The sequence below is a fragment of the Lepidochelys kempii genome, chromosome 7 (assembly GCF_965140265.1).
Source record: "Lepidochelys kempii isolate rLepKem1 chromosome 7, rLepKem1.hap2, whole genome shotgun sequence".
Classification (NCBI taxonomy): Eukaryota; Metazoa; Chordata; order Testudines; family Cheloniidae; genus Lepidochelys; species Lepidochelys kempii.
In genome coordinates, this window is record NC_133262.1 from 28,298,664 (window position 1) to 28,314,436 (window position 15,773).

The following is a 15,773-nucleotide window of genomic DNA, read 5'->3' on the forward strand; positions in this document are numbered from 1 at the left end:
CAAATTAGTAGTTTTCACCACTGCAATCACTCAGGATCAATTCACTTACTAGCCATCTTTCCTTTTTTCTTACAAAAATCTGACGTAAAACAGCATGGAAAATCATTACAAATTCAAATAATGGTTGGCTTTCATAAAACTGTGTAAACAGTATTTACTGATGTATTACTTTAGATTTCACAAAAATATTTTATTTTGTAATGTGCTAGGCACACTAGACAAATTGAGTTTGGCATTTATGAAGAATAACTTGATTTAATCAAGTCTCCCCTTTCAACTGACATTGCAAACTTTTATTCAGCAAATGCTGCAAAGTAAAAACAACTCCTGGGGAGTACCTAGGTTACAGAATTAAATACAAAATACATTTTCATTTTGATCTATTATCTAAATATTTTGGTAGTTACAATGCACAACTGAAAACTTAGGGCCCAATTCTGCCAGCTACTGAGCACCCTCCGGGTACATCTACACTCCAGTTAAAAGCCCATAGCTGGCCCGTGCCAGATGACTCAGGTTTGGGCTAAGTGGCTGTTTAATTGCGGTGCAGACATTCGGGCTCGGGCTGGAGCCTGGGTTCTAGGAACCTGCAAGGTGGGAGGATACCAGAGGTTGGGCTACAGCCTGAGCCTGAACGTCTACACTGCAGTTAAACAGACCCTTAGCCTGAGCCCCATGAGCTCAAGTCGGCTGGCACAGATCAGCTGCAGATGTCTAATTGCAGTGTAGACATACCCTCAATTCCCAAATCAGTCAATGAAAGTATAGGGCACTCAGCTCCTCATTGCCAGATCAAGCCCTTAATATCTGACACTCATTGAAGATTTTCTATATTTCAGAACTGAAAGTCAGCCTGCAGTACCTTGATTTTACATGCCACAATATTGTACCCAGAATATCAGTGTATTTTAATCGCCATTAGGTTTGAATGGGCCTTAGAATAGGTGACCATATCTTTTACAGTATTTGACTCAAAATGCTGAAGGGACACTGTCAAATAGCTTAGGCCCAACATTTAATTAATTAATTAATTAACTAATGTGGATTTATATACACTACAGTAATGGAGTGTCTAGCCGATGCCCCTGAAAGCTTTTAAAGAAGCACTAAGGCATGGATACTCAAAGGTATTTAAGGACCTGTGACTCTCACTGAACTCAGTGGGAGTTAGTTGCCTAAATAACTTTGAGAATCTGGGACTAAATACATAATCAGTTCTGTCAATTCCCCCACATCAAGTCAAATTACCCAGTTACAACATAAACATAACAGAAATCAACCTCCACACAACAACCCCAAGCCAAAATGTAGGTTTGGTTTAAAATTTGCATTTATAGACCCAAATATTAATAAACATGATTTTACCAGTTTAAAAATGTCTTTTTTATACTTAGATTTATAAATGGCATTGACCCATTTCCTAGCCTGTCAAATCATTTACAGCAATTTAAAACACAGTCAATACTATACTGCTATATAAGTAGCTTTAAAAAGGACACTTCACAATAAAAAGCAAAGGTAAAATCTCCAATTGATAACAAGAGCCATCTTAAAGATATTTAATGCCTTGCCCCCTAGGTTCCCTGCTTCCTAATTGATCTCAGCAAACCTCTGACTAAACTCATGGTCCTTTCACCATGCCCTGCTGGTAAACAAATTTGGGCTCTGCTGGACCAATGGGGGAACTGAATTCTGGAAATAAGGACCCTCTCCTGAAAATACCTTCCCTCCATCCAGGGGATCATTTCAGAAACATTCTGGGGAGGGCAAAGTTTGCTTTCCTAATGATCATATCCAAAGTCTGGAGAGGTAGGGGGGTGGCAAAAAGTGGAAGACATAACGGAGTATATAGAACCTATAAAGAAAAGTTCGGGGTTGGGGAGCAACTGCACCTCTTACCCTATAGCAAATGATGCCCCTGCTTCCAGCCCCGGCTATTCAAATATATAGACCCATGGTGATAATGTACCATCAAGAGCTCTTCATTTGGGGAGAGGCAGAGTCTCACAGAGTTAGAACCCAAACAGCACAGGTCTTACAGATCAGTATCAACATCTTGAATAGTATCCAGAGGTGAACAGGTAGTTCATGCACTCTACAGAGCACTGATGTAATGTACTGCCACCATAGGGCCAATGCATTTTGCACTAGCTGAAACTTCTGACCTGTCTTCAGGGATAGTCCTATGTAGAGCCTTTTATAGTAATCTCAGTCTTGATATCACAAAAGCATGGGAAAGACTCAATCTTCACGCTAAGCACAGATTGTAAAAGGCACTTTGGGCCACTAAAACTAGCAGAGACCTCAGTAGCCAATCAGCATACAGAAGAGGGCCAGGACACAGAATCAGCATAATGATGGCACTGCAGCCTAAATATCTTCACTATCTCTCTTGTGGCCTCCAATAATATTAATTTTAATGTTGCGAAGCAGCTAGTATTTGAATAAGACTAGGGATATAACAATTAAAATAAATAAATACATACACATTTAAAGCAGAACCTGTAGAATCTTGCAAGAGAAAGCCCTGTGGGTGTGTAGATGAGCAGTTACCCAAAACCTCACACTCTGGGTCTGAATACCAGGTCTTGGTTACACAAGAAAAAGTCAGGACCCTAATCAGCCATGATCAGACTAGGGATGGTTCTAGCTTCATTAGCTTGAACTGAAAATATGAAAAACATTCCCCAGCAGGAAATGGAACATGAAACATACCAGATCCTGTTGAGGTAGGTCAGTAAAACTAGACTGGCCAGTTTCACTTTCTGTTTATAGTCAGTGGGCCAAATTCTGCTCTTATTTCTGCTGGTGTAAACGGATCAAAGTAAATACTGATTTCATTGTAACTGACAGCAATATTTAGTCTAATTTCTTTTTCTGTTTCCCATTCACTGTCACAGGTGGAATGTGAAAAGTGAAGAAACAACACAGATGATGACAATCAAATTAGATTGTTATCATTTCTTTCTGTTTTAATCCTGCCAGGTGTTGTTAGAATCAGTGGGAATTAACTTTTTAAGAACGTATGGGCCAACATTTTCAAAAGCGATAACTAGAATTTTGGATGCCTAAAATTTTGCGTGCTCAGCTTGACACAGTGGGCCTGATATTCAGAGCCTAACATCAAATGAAGGCAAGGGATATTTTTCAGAATGTTTGAAAACCAGGCCCAAAATTTCTCAAGTGGGGCATCCAAAAAATGGAAGCATCCAAATTAGGTCCCAGACTAGCACAGAGATGCCTGAAGGTAGACCTCTGCTTCCACATGGAGCCCCACTAAAGCCAAGGAGGCTTCATGTGGGCTCAGGGTACATCTGCATGTATCTCCTTGGAGGTTCAGGCAGGGGTGCTGGAACAATTTGTATAGTGGCGATCTTGAGAGCCACTGAACCAAATTATAAACCCTGTATATGATGGAAACTCTTCAAGTTAGAGGGTGGGGCAGCACTCCCAGCAACATGAGTTCCAGCACCTATGGGTTCAGGACCTTAATGACGCCTTTCAAAAATCTGGCCATAATGTTTAGTTTGACAGTGTCCCTTTAAGGCAAGGAAACCAAAATGTCTACTCCGGACTCAGTCTACAAACACTTTTACATCTGAGTGACCCCAGAAAACTAAAGGAGTACTTGTGTGCATATTTGCAGAATCAGGCCCTATATCTGCATTTTATACAAAAAAATAAAATCATATGTAGTTCTTTATCGTCAGTTAGATTTTATTTTTTTAAGCTTATCAGTATTTTTTAAACAATCGTGATCATAATTTAGTACCTGTGTACATTATGTTTGGTAGTGCTTGTAACAGGAAAGTATTTGTCTGGGTTAGACAGTGACCTTTTCATGACTTCAAAAATATTCCAGATCTCATCAATTACTCAGTAATATTTTTTCTCTGATATCTACATCTCATTTCCTGTAGATGCATATATATATACACACACACTATCAGATTAACATTTCTATGAAGATTTCACAGATATTTTACCATGAAAAATATGTAGGTTCTTCTCTTATTTGAATAATATATAACTAGTGGGAAATTCATGTTATGATTATATAACTGATCTAGTGATAACCTACCAAAATCCTGCCAAATCACTTACCTTGGGTTTGAATGCAATGAGTTTCAAAACCATTTCAACAGTGAACACGCCTGTGAAAACCATATTCAGAATGTCCATTGCATCATTAAACAGCTTAGACTGTCCGTAGTGCTGTGAATTAAAAATATGACACTTTTTAAAAGTAAAGAATTAAGGAATATTAATTGAAAGTAGGCTGACATAAACCAACTGTTGTCAGTAATGAAGCCCAGTAAAGTGTAGGCCCATTACTAGCAAAAGATTGTTCAGTGCATAAATGGACCTCAGATACAAGAATAAATTGATGGCTCCTGTTTAAAAATGGATTCATCTCAGACTGGTATTGGTTCTGGTTCAGGTACTGGATGGAACCGATTGCGCACCCCTCTGTGTATACAGAGCAGGTCCTGGGGGATGGTGTTTGACTCAGGCATAATCTCCCAAGTGCGCCTCTTGGGACAATACAGCTCCATACTGCTTTCTACTCTGAGTTTTTTAGTCATTAGTTATTACTAGAGTTCGCTAGTTATTACGAGAGTTCTTGTGCCCCTGGTGTTCAAAATAGTTAAGTTCACATGTTTATGACATGCAGTTTTTAGGTTGAAATATTCTTGATGATATGACAGGCATTATAAATATAGATATTTTACAAACCTTAAAAGACTTTTCAAGCCATAACCTAGGCCAAGCATATCAACAACTGGAATAATACAATTAATTTTAGATGCCAAATAATAAAAAAAGACCTGACAGTAAGCAATAGCATATAAGAAAGTACTAACCCTATGTTCCAGCTAAAGCCACACAGAAAGAGGAACTGACAGGTACACACACAGGTGGGATAGAGTAGTTCTTGAATTATGTGTATTAATCATTTAACAGAAATCAAGGCAAAAATAAATTTGAATAACCTTCTCCTGAAGCCATGATCCAAAGGACAAGAAATATTGATTCAGATAGAAAACTGTGCTTTAAAATGATCAATATAATACTGTAGTAATATATAGTAAATACTATATAACTATATAAACAACAGTAATTTCCCAGGCTGTATATGATGAATTTTAAGGATTTATTACACAACTTTGTGTCACACCTTTTAGACACCTATTTAAAATGGCCTGACATATTTTATTCAGACTATAATGCATTATTGTACGGTGACTGTAATCTTAACGGGGCACTGCCAGCATAAATGGAGATCACTAACTGAGTGAAATACAAAAAGGAAGCAAAGAACATAAACAGTGGCATGTAAACTGGATTTTAACAATTCTTTCTCTTTTGAAAATCTGTTGCTTTGGGGAAGAAGTGAGAAATAACTCAGGGAGGAAGCACAGAAGAGAGGCGACAGGTGAAAAAGAGACAATGTATATAGAGAAAATAGTAAGAATGACAGGAAAAAACAAAAAAGGAGATCAAGACAAAATGAAAAAGAGGGAGAATATTATCTATTCTACCAGGAAGAGCTCATGTTTATAGTTACATAATGTAGGCACAGCCTAAGGAAAGGTTGAATGATGCATCAGAAGCACAGGAGCAGTAGCGATGGGCTGAATCCAGGTACAGGAAGAAAAGTGAAAGATAAAGTAAACATGAAAGGGCAGTAAATGTTTCCTGACTACATCAATTTTTCAATTATGTTCATGGATGAGATGCCCAGATACACCCTCCCTTCTGACATTTCAGATTCTAAAACACCCCCAATTTAGATTTCACCCATAATATCTTCTCTTCCTCTATGTCATTCTGAATCAATGGTGGTCACAGTCTACAGCTCTTCTCCATGCCCCACAGAGCACTGGGGGTTAGTGGCTTTCATATATACACTTCACTGGGCTCTCATTACTTCTATTAGTGGGTCAAGAGCGCCTGCATTTCCAAAGATGTTGCTTGTGCCACAAAAAACACATTTTTTCGTAAACATTTGGAGAGAGAATGTCAGAAAAAATCAACACAAGAAACAGAAAGAATGGCATAGCACATGCATGAAATCAGCACAGAACAAACGCAAGTAACTAACAGGAGCTGAAGTAATACCGGCATGTGTTAGGCAAAAGAACAGAAACATAATAAAGTGTTTAGCTGGCTGAGGGAAACATGTATCCATATAAACAGGCTTCTTTGTTCTTTCTACATAATCTTCTGCATGGACAATTTTGGGAATGAACAAATGTACCCTAAGTGAAATTATGCTGAGGTGCAAATTAGCACACCGAGAGCCCTAAAGGAGCACACGTTACCACACAGAGGATTTGAGTTTCAGCAGGGCACTCTCAAGTGCAGATCAGATATTCACCATCTAAATGGCAAGATTACTGCGGGCATTAAAAGTACCTACAGGAAGATATATTACCACCATGACTACTACCACGTCTTCTGAGCATGTGGGCCCTGGGGTCCAATACTGCGGTCCCTGTGTTAAATACTTGTTTTGCCTGGGAAAGGATACAGGATCTGGCATTTAGTTATTTTGGATTCAGCTGCTGCACTGATTGCTTAAACTACGCTAACTGATGAGTTTGTGATCCACAGCAGTCTAACAATTTTCTGAATTACTGCTATTTCAGCAACGTGTCTGTGGTAAAAATTTTGACGTCCATGGTAATTTTTCCCCAGGCAAGTAAGCATGCATTATTCTCCACCATTGTACAGAAGGAGGAATTTTGGTACAGCAAGATGACCTTTGATACAGTGATATCTACAAAAAAGAAACTAGATCTCCAGACTCCCCTCCCAATCTTGTGCTCTAACTGCTTACCATGCTTCTTCTCTCTTACCTACTGTTGTCTAACCAGTTATTTGAGACCTTTCTCTCCTTCAGGTAGAAGGGAGCAATTTGTATCAATAATGGAATGGTGGCAAACAAGTGTAACACAACACAAAACAAAACATATGTCCTGCACGTTTAAGGACAGTGCTATATTCTTATCCTTACCCTCGCTAAAATGTGACTCAGAATAACACGTCACTGTGTCCAAGATTGTACGGCGTTAGGGAGAGTTATTTAAGAGGGGTTTTTTTTTTGGTAAGGCTTCACTGCTTATTTTCACTCTGTTCTCCCCTGAAAAATGATGGCAATAGGGCCTCATTTTCAAACATTTAGATGTGCAAGTGCATGCACAAAAATACAAATGTAATTGTGCACCTAATTTATACTTATCTTTGTGTAGGAGTAAAGGGTGCCATGGGAAAGGGCAGGGAAACTCTTTTTTCCCTCTCTAGATCCCTGCCTGGGGCTGTTGTGTATGAAGGGGGACCAGGGTAGGGATCTCTACTTTCCAGAACTCTTATTACTTGTGAGGCCAGTTACCTCAGTGCTTCTGAAGAGGCTGGCAGGAGTGAGCATGAGGGAGAAGGAAGGGGGAAAAAAAGCTAAAATATGTTTTATGTTGTTTCTCTCAGGTCAATCACTCTCCCTTACTGGAAAGCAGGAGCGGCTCTACCAATTTTGCTGCTGCCGAATTGCCGCCGCGGGACACGGACTGCCGCCCCATTCTGAATGCCGCCCCAAGCACCTGCTTGGAAAGCTGGTGCCTGGAGCCGGCCCTGCTGGAAAGGCCTTTATGAACATCAGCAAGGCAGCAGGACACACTACAGAAAGCTGCTTTATCTTGACATGGAATTTTAAAAAATGTGTCACTTTACAAAAAATGACAGGTTGACAGTGTCCTTTTAAGTCCTATTAAGCACCATCATATCATCAAAGGCTTTATACAGTAAATTGGCAGCTTGTTTTGTTCCTACCTGCATGGCCAAGCAAAGCGTGTTCAGCATGATGAGGACAAACATGATGTACTCAAACCCAGTGGAGTTCACCATATACCAGAACTTGTACTGGTAAGGATTTTTTGGGATGTATCTACGCAGGGGACGTGCCTTCAAGGCATATTCCACACACTGACGCTGTAAAAGCAGAAACACCAAAAGTTTCAGTTTAGGCTTCAAAATGAGAAGTTATGAAAATCTTGCACTTCATGTATGATTACTTCTGTTATAAATCCATGCATTGTATTTAGCAACTGAATATGATTTACTGTGAGTGCCAACAGTTATAAAATACATAGAAGCCTAAGAAATAGGCAGTGTATATTTTTATTATGGAATGTTTACTATTAAGCACATTAATCTGGTAGTTTAGCAGGCCCTGTTCCGTCTTTAAATTTGGGGTTAGTAATATATACCACTTTGCTCAGTTGTATAAGAAAAAAACATAAAATAATGCTAAGGAAAATCCTAAAATATTCAGCATTTATTTAGTGATTTGCATCTTCAGAGTGCTAAACAAACATTAATTAATACTAATGAAATTTTCCTATTTAATCTTAATTAATACTAATAAATATGATTTATCTGGTTATAATCTAGCCCTTGTCTACACTGGGTTTTCAGCCACCCATGCAGCTGCACCAATATTAAACCAACAGTGTAATTAGCAACAGTGAAGTTTTGAAACCAGGGTAAAGCTGCACTAGCAAATTCATGCTGCACAAGTGTAAACTGTGTCCACACAAAGGGTTCTGCATCAGTGCAGCTACAGTGGGATCTGAAATCTTATTGCAGACCAGGCCTTAAAACTGACCAGATTTTTAACTGTTTGAGGAGTGCTTAATATACCTAATTCATAGAGCATAATATATCAGTGATGCTACCCACTGTACTAGGTATGTTCTTGCTAAAATAGATGTTACAATGGAATATTAGTACTTCAAAGAACATTACTACTGTACAAAAATTACTGCAGCTTTCTCTAGTCAAACAGTTAAGCCCAAGAAAGAGGACCATTTTTTTCTGAAGGTGCAAATCATTATTTCCCTACTGATCATGAAATGAAGGTAGAACAATCCCTTTGGTGTGGAATGGCTATTCCAGAATATTATATGTACATGTTGCATTTCATATTCCTGTTCCCTGTTTCAAGATCTACCTCTGTCTGTCCATAAGCAAATTTGAAATGGTTCTCCTTTCCTTGCTGTGCTAGTAGAAAAGTACTATATCCCAATGAAAGGACCAAAATGTTGGGCTCTTTCTCCCCCCCCCCCAAATATGATGACTTTTTAGAACCAGTTTTTACTAAAAAGCCTTTTTTTGTACAGTGTAGGTAAGGTAGGTGTCTAGTGCCCTCTTCTGAAACCACAGCAGAATGGATGCTGGTTTTGTGCATGGTATGAATACAAAAGAGATAATTTATAAATGAAAAAAGGCATTATTTATTTTAACCTGATTTTTGTCCAGCTCACAGTTCTTATACTCTTGTTCTCCCTGTTCTTGGAATGTAACAATGACAAAACCGACAAATATGTTCATCATAAAGAAGGCAATGATGATGATATAGATGATGAAGAAGATGGAAATCTCCACTCTGTAGTTGTATACAGGGCCTATATTCTCTGCATTTGAGTCTATGGCTTTGTATAGCAGCCTGAAAAACAAAAAAGAAAAAAAATATGTTTTAACTGTTGTTAAAATGACAAAACCTGTAGATTATATTTTCACTTAGAGTCAATGGATAGTAACTAGAAATCTATTCCACATTATTTGAAGTTTGTTAGCAAAAGTTTCACCCAAAGGCCAAAACCTTTATGTGCTATCAATGGTTTCACTATTTAAAGGGGCAGGACTAAAGATCTCAGAAGATTAGTTGAAGTGTAACTAAAGAGACTATTTGGCTGCAAGATCAGGACCTAAATATTATAAGATTCCTCTAATTTTAACAAGAACAACAACCAAAAAACCCCGAAAACAAATGCTGTAGTCAGGAGTCACTTGGTGCTCTGAAGATCAATTTTTTGAGCAGCCTCACACTGATATCCAATGTGCACCCCCAGCTTTAAAATTGAATTGAGTTAGCCTGCAAAGGGAAGCTTGAATGTAGACCCGAATGACTTAATGTGCATTACAAATGTGTCCACAGCCACTCTGATTGAGACACTGAGCTGTGCTTGCCACAGTGATGTCACACAATCAAAGACCATCATGGAAAGCCTGTCCTTGAATATGTAGCCATTGTCCACAATAGACTAGAAAGATAGTGAATACCACCTGTTGGAATAACCTGGATACACAATCTAAGGAATATACTAAACACTTTGCACAGTTAAGACCCTCCCTCATTATTTCTGCTTCCTTGACTTATAAATGGCAAACCTGGTCTATTTCAGAAGCAGGTAGATTAAGAAATACAGAATACAGGATCGCATGCCATTGACTGCATGCCTAAATGCAAAAGATGGAGGCAGGGAGGAAAGAAGTGCAATAAGAACTGCAGTATAAAGACTAGACTATTTTAGGGCTGCCCATTAATCACAGTTAACTCACTCAATTAACTCAAAAAAATTTACTGCAATTTAAAAAATTTATCATGATTAATCACAGTTTTAATTGCACTGTTAAACACCAACTGAAATGTATTACATATTTTTGGATGTTTTTCTACATTTTCAAATATATTGATTTCAATTACAACACAGAATACAAAGTGTATAGTACTCACTTTATATTATTATTTTTATTACAAATATTTGCACTGTAAAAATGATAAAAGAAATAGTATTTTTCAATTCACCTCGCAGAAGTACTGTAGTGCAATCTCTTTATCGTGAAAGTGCAATTTACAAATGTAGATTTTTTTTGTTACATAGCAGCACTCAAAAACAAAACAATGTAAAACTTTAGAGCCTACAAGTCCACTGAGTCCTACTTCTTGTTCAGCTAATCACTAAGAGAAACAAGTTTGTTTACATTTAGAGGAGATAATGCTGCCCGCTTCTTATTTACAATATCGCCTGTAAGTGAGAACAGAGATTTGCATGGCACTTTTGTAGCCGGCATTGCAAGGTATTTATGTGCTAGATATGCTAAATATTCATTATGCCCCTTCTTGCTTCGGCCACCATTCCAGAGGACATGCTTCCATGCTGATGATGCTTGTTAAAAAAATAATGTGTCAATTAAATTTGTGACTGAACTCTTTAAATCGCCTTTAAATCGCTGCCAGAGCCCCCTGCTATGGCCACTACCCTGGGGATCCGGCAGTGATTTCAAGGGCTGAAGCTCCAGGCCCTTTAAATTACCACCAGAGCCCCGGGGTTCCCAGCCACTGCCAGTATGGTTGGCTGTGTACCAGCTCTTATCGGTATGCTGGACCGGACCAGACTGGCTTACTTTAACCTCTGGAGAGGGACAAGGTGTGGAACATGCTTTCAGAAGTCTTAAAAGAGTAACACTCTGATGCGGAAACTACAGAACCCGAACCACTGAAAAAGAAAATCAACGTTCTGCTGGTGGCATCTGACTCAGTTAATGAAAATGAATGTGCGTCCCACACTGCTTTGCATCATTATTGAGCAGAACTCATCATCAGCATGGATGCATGCCCTCTGGAATGGTGGCCGAAGCATGAAGGGACATATGAATCTTTAGTGCATCTGGCACATAAATATCTTGCAATGTCAGCTACAACAGTGCTATGCGAACACCTGTTCTTACTTTCAGGTGACATTGTAAACAAGAAGTGGACAGCATTATCTCCTGAAAATGTAAACAAACTTGTTTGTCTGAGCCATTGGCTGAACAAGAAGTAGGACTGAGTGGACTTGTACGCTCTAAAGTTTTACGTTGTTTTATTTTTTAATGCAGTTATTTTTTACATAATTCTACATTTGTAAGTTCAACTTTCATGATAAAGAGACTGCACTACAGTACTTGTATTAGGGGAAATGAAAAACACTATTTATTTTGTTTTTTACAGAGCAAATATTTCTAATAAAAAATTAATATAAAGTGAGTACTGTACACTTAGAATTTTGTGTTGTAACTGAAATCAATATATTTGAAAATGTAGAAAACATCAAAAAATGTTTAAATAAATTACATTCTATTATTGTTTCACAATGTGATTAATCACAATTAATTTTTTTAATTGCGCAATTAATTGTGATTAATTTTTTTTATTGCCTGACAGCCTTAGACTATTTAGAATGTTTATAGGGCTAAATTCCCCCTTCATTAGTGACAATCAGGCTTTATATCCTTGGAGAAGATCTGATCTTTCAAGGTGCCAAGTGCCACAATTCCCCTTGACATTAGTGTAAGTAAAGGGACCACAGCACATCCCAGGATCAGGCCCATCATCTCAAGACTCTAAAAAGCGCAGGTGATTGTTTGCCACTCAGGAAGCGTCAGTGAAATTTTATTCAACTGTTTTGAGAAATGCAACATCTGTTAATGATATTATGGAAATACTGAATGTTCACTTACGCAGGCCAGCCTTCAAAGGTAGACACAGTAAAAAGGGCCATCATAGCAGACAGAACATTGTCAAAGTTGAAATCACTGTTTTGCCAAACCCTTTCTCTGACCATCGGATTATCAACATCTCCATCTTTATAAACAATGAATATTCCCCTGTGGAAGAAAAAAAGAAACAGAAACTGATTGTATAACACTTGGGAAGTATTCAATTAGTCACAGAATGATGCCATCCCTTCCCTGAGATATATGTTCATTTCAATCAGTTTATTGGCACTGTCTGCTCCTGACTTCATGTGCTCTGTGACATGCATTGGCTGCCTGCTAGTTTCTGGGTGGATTTTAAGGTGTTGGTTTTGACCTATAAAAAACTAAATGGTTTGGAACCTCCCTACCTGTGTTTGATGTGCTGGAGTTTGGTTTTCTTTATAATTCTGCTAAGGTGCTCAGAGGCTTCAGGGTATGACTGTCTTATAAATCAACATATTATATTAATTATTATTATTATTATTATTAAAAATAGTGTATATCTGATTTATAAAAAGAAAGGGTTCTCACCGGCAATCCTCAGGATTCTGTTTTGCTTCATCAGTGCACCGATAAAATTTTCCCTATTTATAAAACAAAAGATGTAGATGGAATGTAGGGCATAAAAATCAACTAAACTTAGAATCTGATCCTGTTATTGGCTCAGCAGGGGTACAACCCAGTTCCAACACAGAACCCTACTGAAGTCAGTTGGCAAGCCTTGGTGCAGGATCAGGCCTGAATGTGTTTTGAAGGAATTCATTTATTTACCTTAAAAAGCTGTACACCAATACAGGCGAACATGAACTGGAGCAGAGTTGTAACAATCATGATATTACCAATAGTTCTAATAGCAACAAAGACACACTGAACAACATGCTGTGAATAAAAAGGAAAAATAAAAGGATTTTAGTATAATTTAATTTTGTTACTTGGCATTATTGTAGAAAAATGTACACTGCATTAGCCACACACATTTTCTTAGATTTATAAGAAAAAATATATATTTATAAAATATATTTATATATTCACTTTATAAATTAATCAGTTAGAAAATATTCATTTGATGTTCACAGAATTAATTTAATGCTGCTACCAGAAATTAGCATGATTTTCTGAATGTATCAGCAGTCTGTTGAAAGTAGGCTACTTCAGATCTTAAAGTGACAGGCAGTACATATACACAGTGGAATTACAGTGAATAAATTGCAATGATATTTGGCTTGCTGCACTCATTATGTGTCAAAATCTGCCTTCAGTGATGCTGGTGATGCTACAGATTTAAACTGCTGTGACTTAGAGCAGGATTTGGCAGGGATGGCTCTAGGCACCAGCAAAACAAGGAGGTGCTTGGGGCGGCACATTTCTAGGGGCGGCATTTTGGTGCCGGCCATGCCACCCCTAGAAATGTGCCCCAGCTCGCCTCCGCCTGCTCCCCTGAGCATGCCGCCGCCGCTCCGCTTCTCCCCCCTCCCTCCCAGGCTTGCTGTGCGCGAAACAGCTGTTTCGCGTAGCAAGCCTGGGAGGGAGGGAGGCAAAGCTGAGCGGCAGGGCACTCGGGGGAGGTGGCAGTGGTGGAGCGGAGGTGAGCTGGGGCAGGGAAGGATTCCTCTACCCACCCCCCCTTTACTTCCTGCACTGCCCCCCCCGGCTCACCTCTGCTCCACCTGCTCCCCTAAATGCGCTGCCTCTCCCTCGCCTGAGAGGAAGAGGGGAGAAGTGGGAGCAGGCAAAGCAGAGGTGAGTTAGGGCAGGAGGTTGGGGGGAGCGGCAGGAAGCAATGGGGGGGGAAATGCGGCACGCCCGGGGGAGGAGGTGGGGCTCGGGATTTGGGGAAGAGGTTGGGAAGGGGCGGAGTTGAGGCGGAGCCGGCGGCGTGGGGGCACGAAAAAAAAGCCGGGGCGGCCAAAAATTGTTTTGCTTGGGGCAGCAAAGATCCTAGAGCTGGCCCTGGGTTTTGGACTAGCATATTTAAGAATCAAAAACTGATTTACAGCCCAGACCTGTGTCCTTATCCAGGGAAATTTCCTTTGGCTTCAGTGGGGGTTTTGCCTGCAGTAGGACTGCAGAATATCAGGGCAATAGAAACATAACTTGGAAAAAAATACAGATAAAAACCTTAAGTCCTTTTGCTCTGTTTATTGCCCTTAGAGGCCTCAAGACTCTTAAAACTCTCAGAATCTTCACAACAGAGATAGCACTTGATCTAGTGGGGGGGAAAAAAGCAAGCATTAGCCTGTTATTTCCTAAGTTTATTATTTTTCAATTGTCTTATTCTTTCACTAAAATTATCTATGTTCATGCAGTTCCCTTCTAGAAGGAAAAATTCTTATTTACTCCTTGGAGTAAATAAATATTTTGTAAGTTAGCATTTTGAAATACATCTCAGCTTCTTTACTGTTATCAAAAACACCTATTTAATTTCTCAAACATATCATGTGAGTATCTTGGTTTCAGGAACAACTTAGGAATTAGAAGTACATGGGCTGCTCATACACTGTAGATCAGGTATGTTTTGTCATTGGGGAAAGATACTGGCCAAAGCATTCTTTGGTATTTCTGACAAACTATCCTGGGCTCTACCCTGTGAGATGCTGAGAGCCTGCTGCAAGATGATGAGCACCATCAGCTCCAATCAAGCGGAGCTGGAAATTTTCAGTACCCCACAAAAGATGCTCAGTATCTCGTATGACTGGGCCCTTCATTTGTCAGAGAGAGATAATACAGAGCATTTTGCTCAGTGCTGAGTAGCACGGACGAAGGTTTCTAACCATCAGAGGAGTGAAGTTCTGGAACAGCCTTCCAAGGGGATCAGTGGAGGCAAAAGACATATCTGGCTTCAGGACTAAGCTTGATAAGTTTATGGAGGGGATGGTATGATGGGATAGCCTCATTTTGGCAATTAATTGATCTTTGACTATTAGCAGTAAATATGCCCAATGGACTGTGATGGGATGTTAGATGGGGTGGGATCTGAGTTACTACAGAGAATTCTTTCCTGGGTGTCTGGCTGGTGAGTCTTGCCCACATGCTCAGGGTTTAGCTGATCACAATATTTGGGGTCGGGAAGGAATTTTCCTCCAGGGCAGACTGGCAGAGGCCCTGGGGGTTTTTCACCTTCCTCTGCAGCGTGGGGCACAGGTCACTTGCTGGAGGATTCTCTGCACTTTGAAGTCTTTAAATCACGATTGGAGGACTTCAATAGCTCAGACATAGGTTAGGGGTTTATTACAGGAGTGGGTGGGTGAGATTCTGTGGCCTGTGTTGTGCAGGGGGTCAGAGTGGATGATCATGGTGGTCCCTTCTGACCTTGAAGTCTATGAAGTCTATGACTGGTGTGGTACTACCTGCCTCGTTGAATAACATAATTAATGAGATACTAGAGCAACCAGTGATAGGTAGAGTAGTGGAAT

General features: G+C 39.5%; 1 protein-coding gene across 11 annotated transcripts in view; it reads right to left on the minus strand.

Moving 5' to 3' along the window:
• The window catches only part of CACNA1D (calcium voltage-gated channel subunit alpha1 D), a 324,483-nt gene that overhangs the window by 82,178 nt on the left and 226,532 nt on the right, over nucleotides 1-15,773 (minus strand). For all 11 annotated transcript variants that reach the window (XM_073351550.1, XM_073351554.1, XM_073351555.1 and 8 more), the window contains 7 exons: nucleotides 14,479-14,566; nucleotides 13,132-13,239; nucleotides 12,892-12,944; nucleotides 12,343-12,489; nucleotides 9,304-9,505; nucleotides 7,831-7,989; nucleotides 4,105-4,215 (listed from right to left, as the gene is read on the minus strand). In XM_073351550.1, the coding sequence (XP_073207651.1) occupies nucleotides 4,105-4,215; nucleotides 7,831-7,989; nucleotides 9,304-9,505; nucleotides 12,343-12,489; nucleotides 12,892-12,944; nucleotides 13,132-13,239; nucleotides 14,479-14,566 (868 nt within the window). The remainder of the gene's footprint in view (nucleotides 1-4,104; nucleotides 4,216-7,830; nucleotides 7,990-9,303; nucleotides 9,506-12,342; nucleotides 12,490-12,891; nucleotides 12,945-13,131; nucleotides 13,240-14,478; nucleotides 14,567-15,773) is intronic.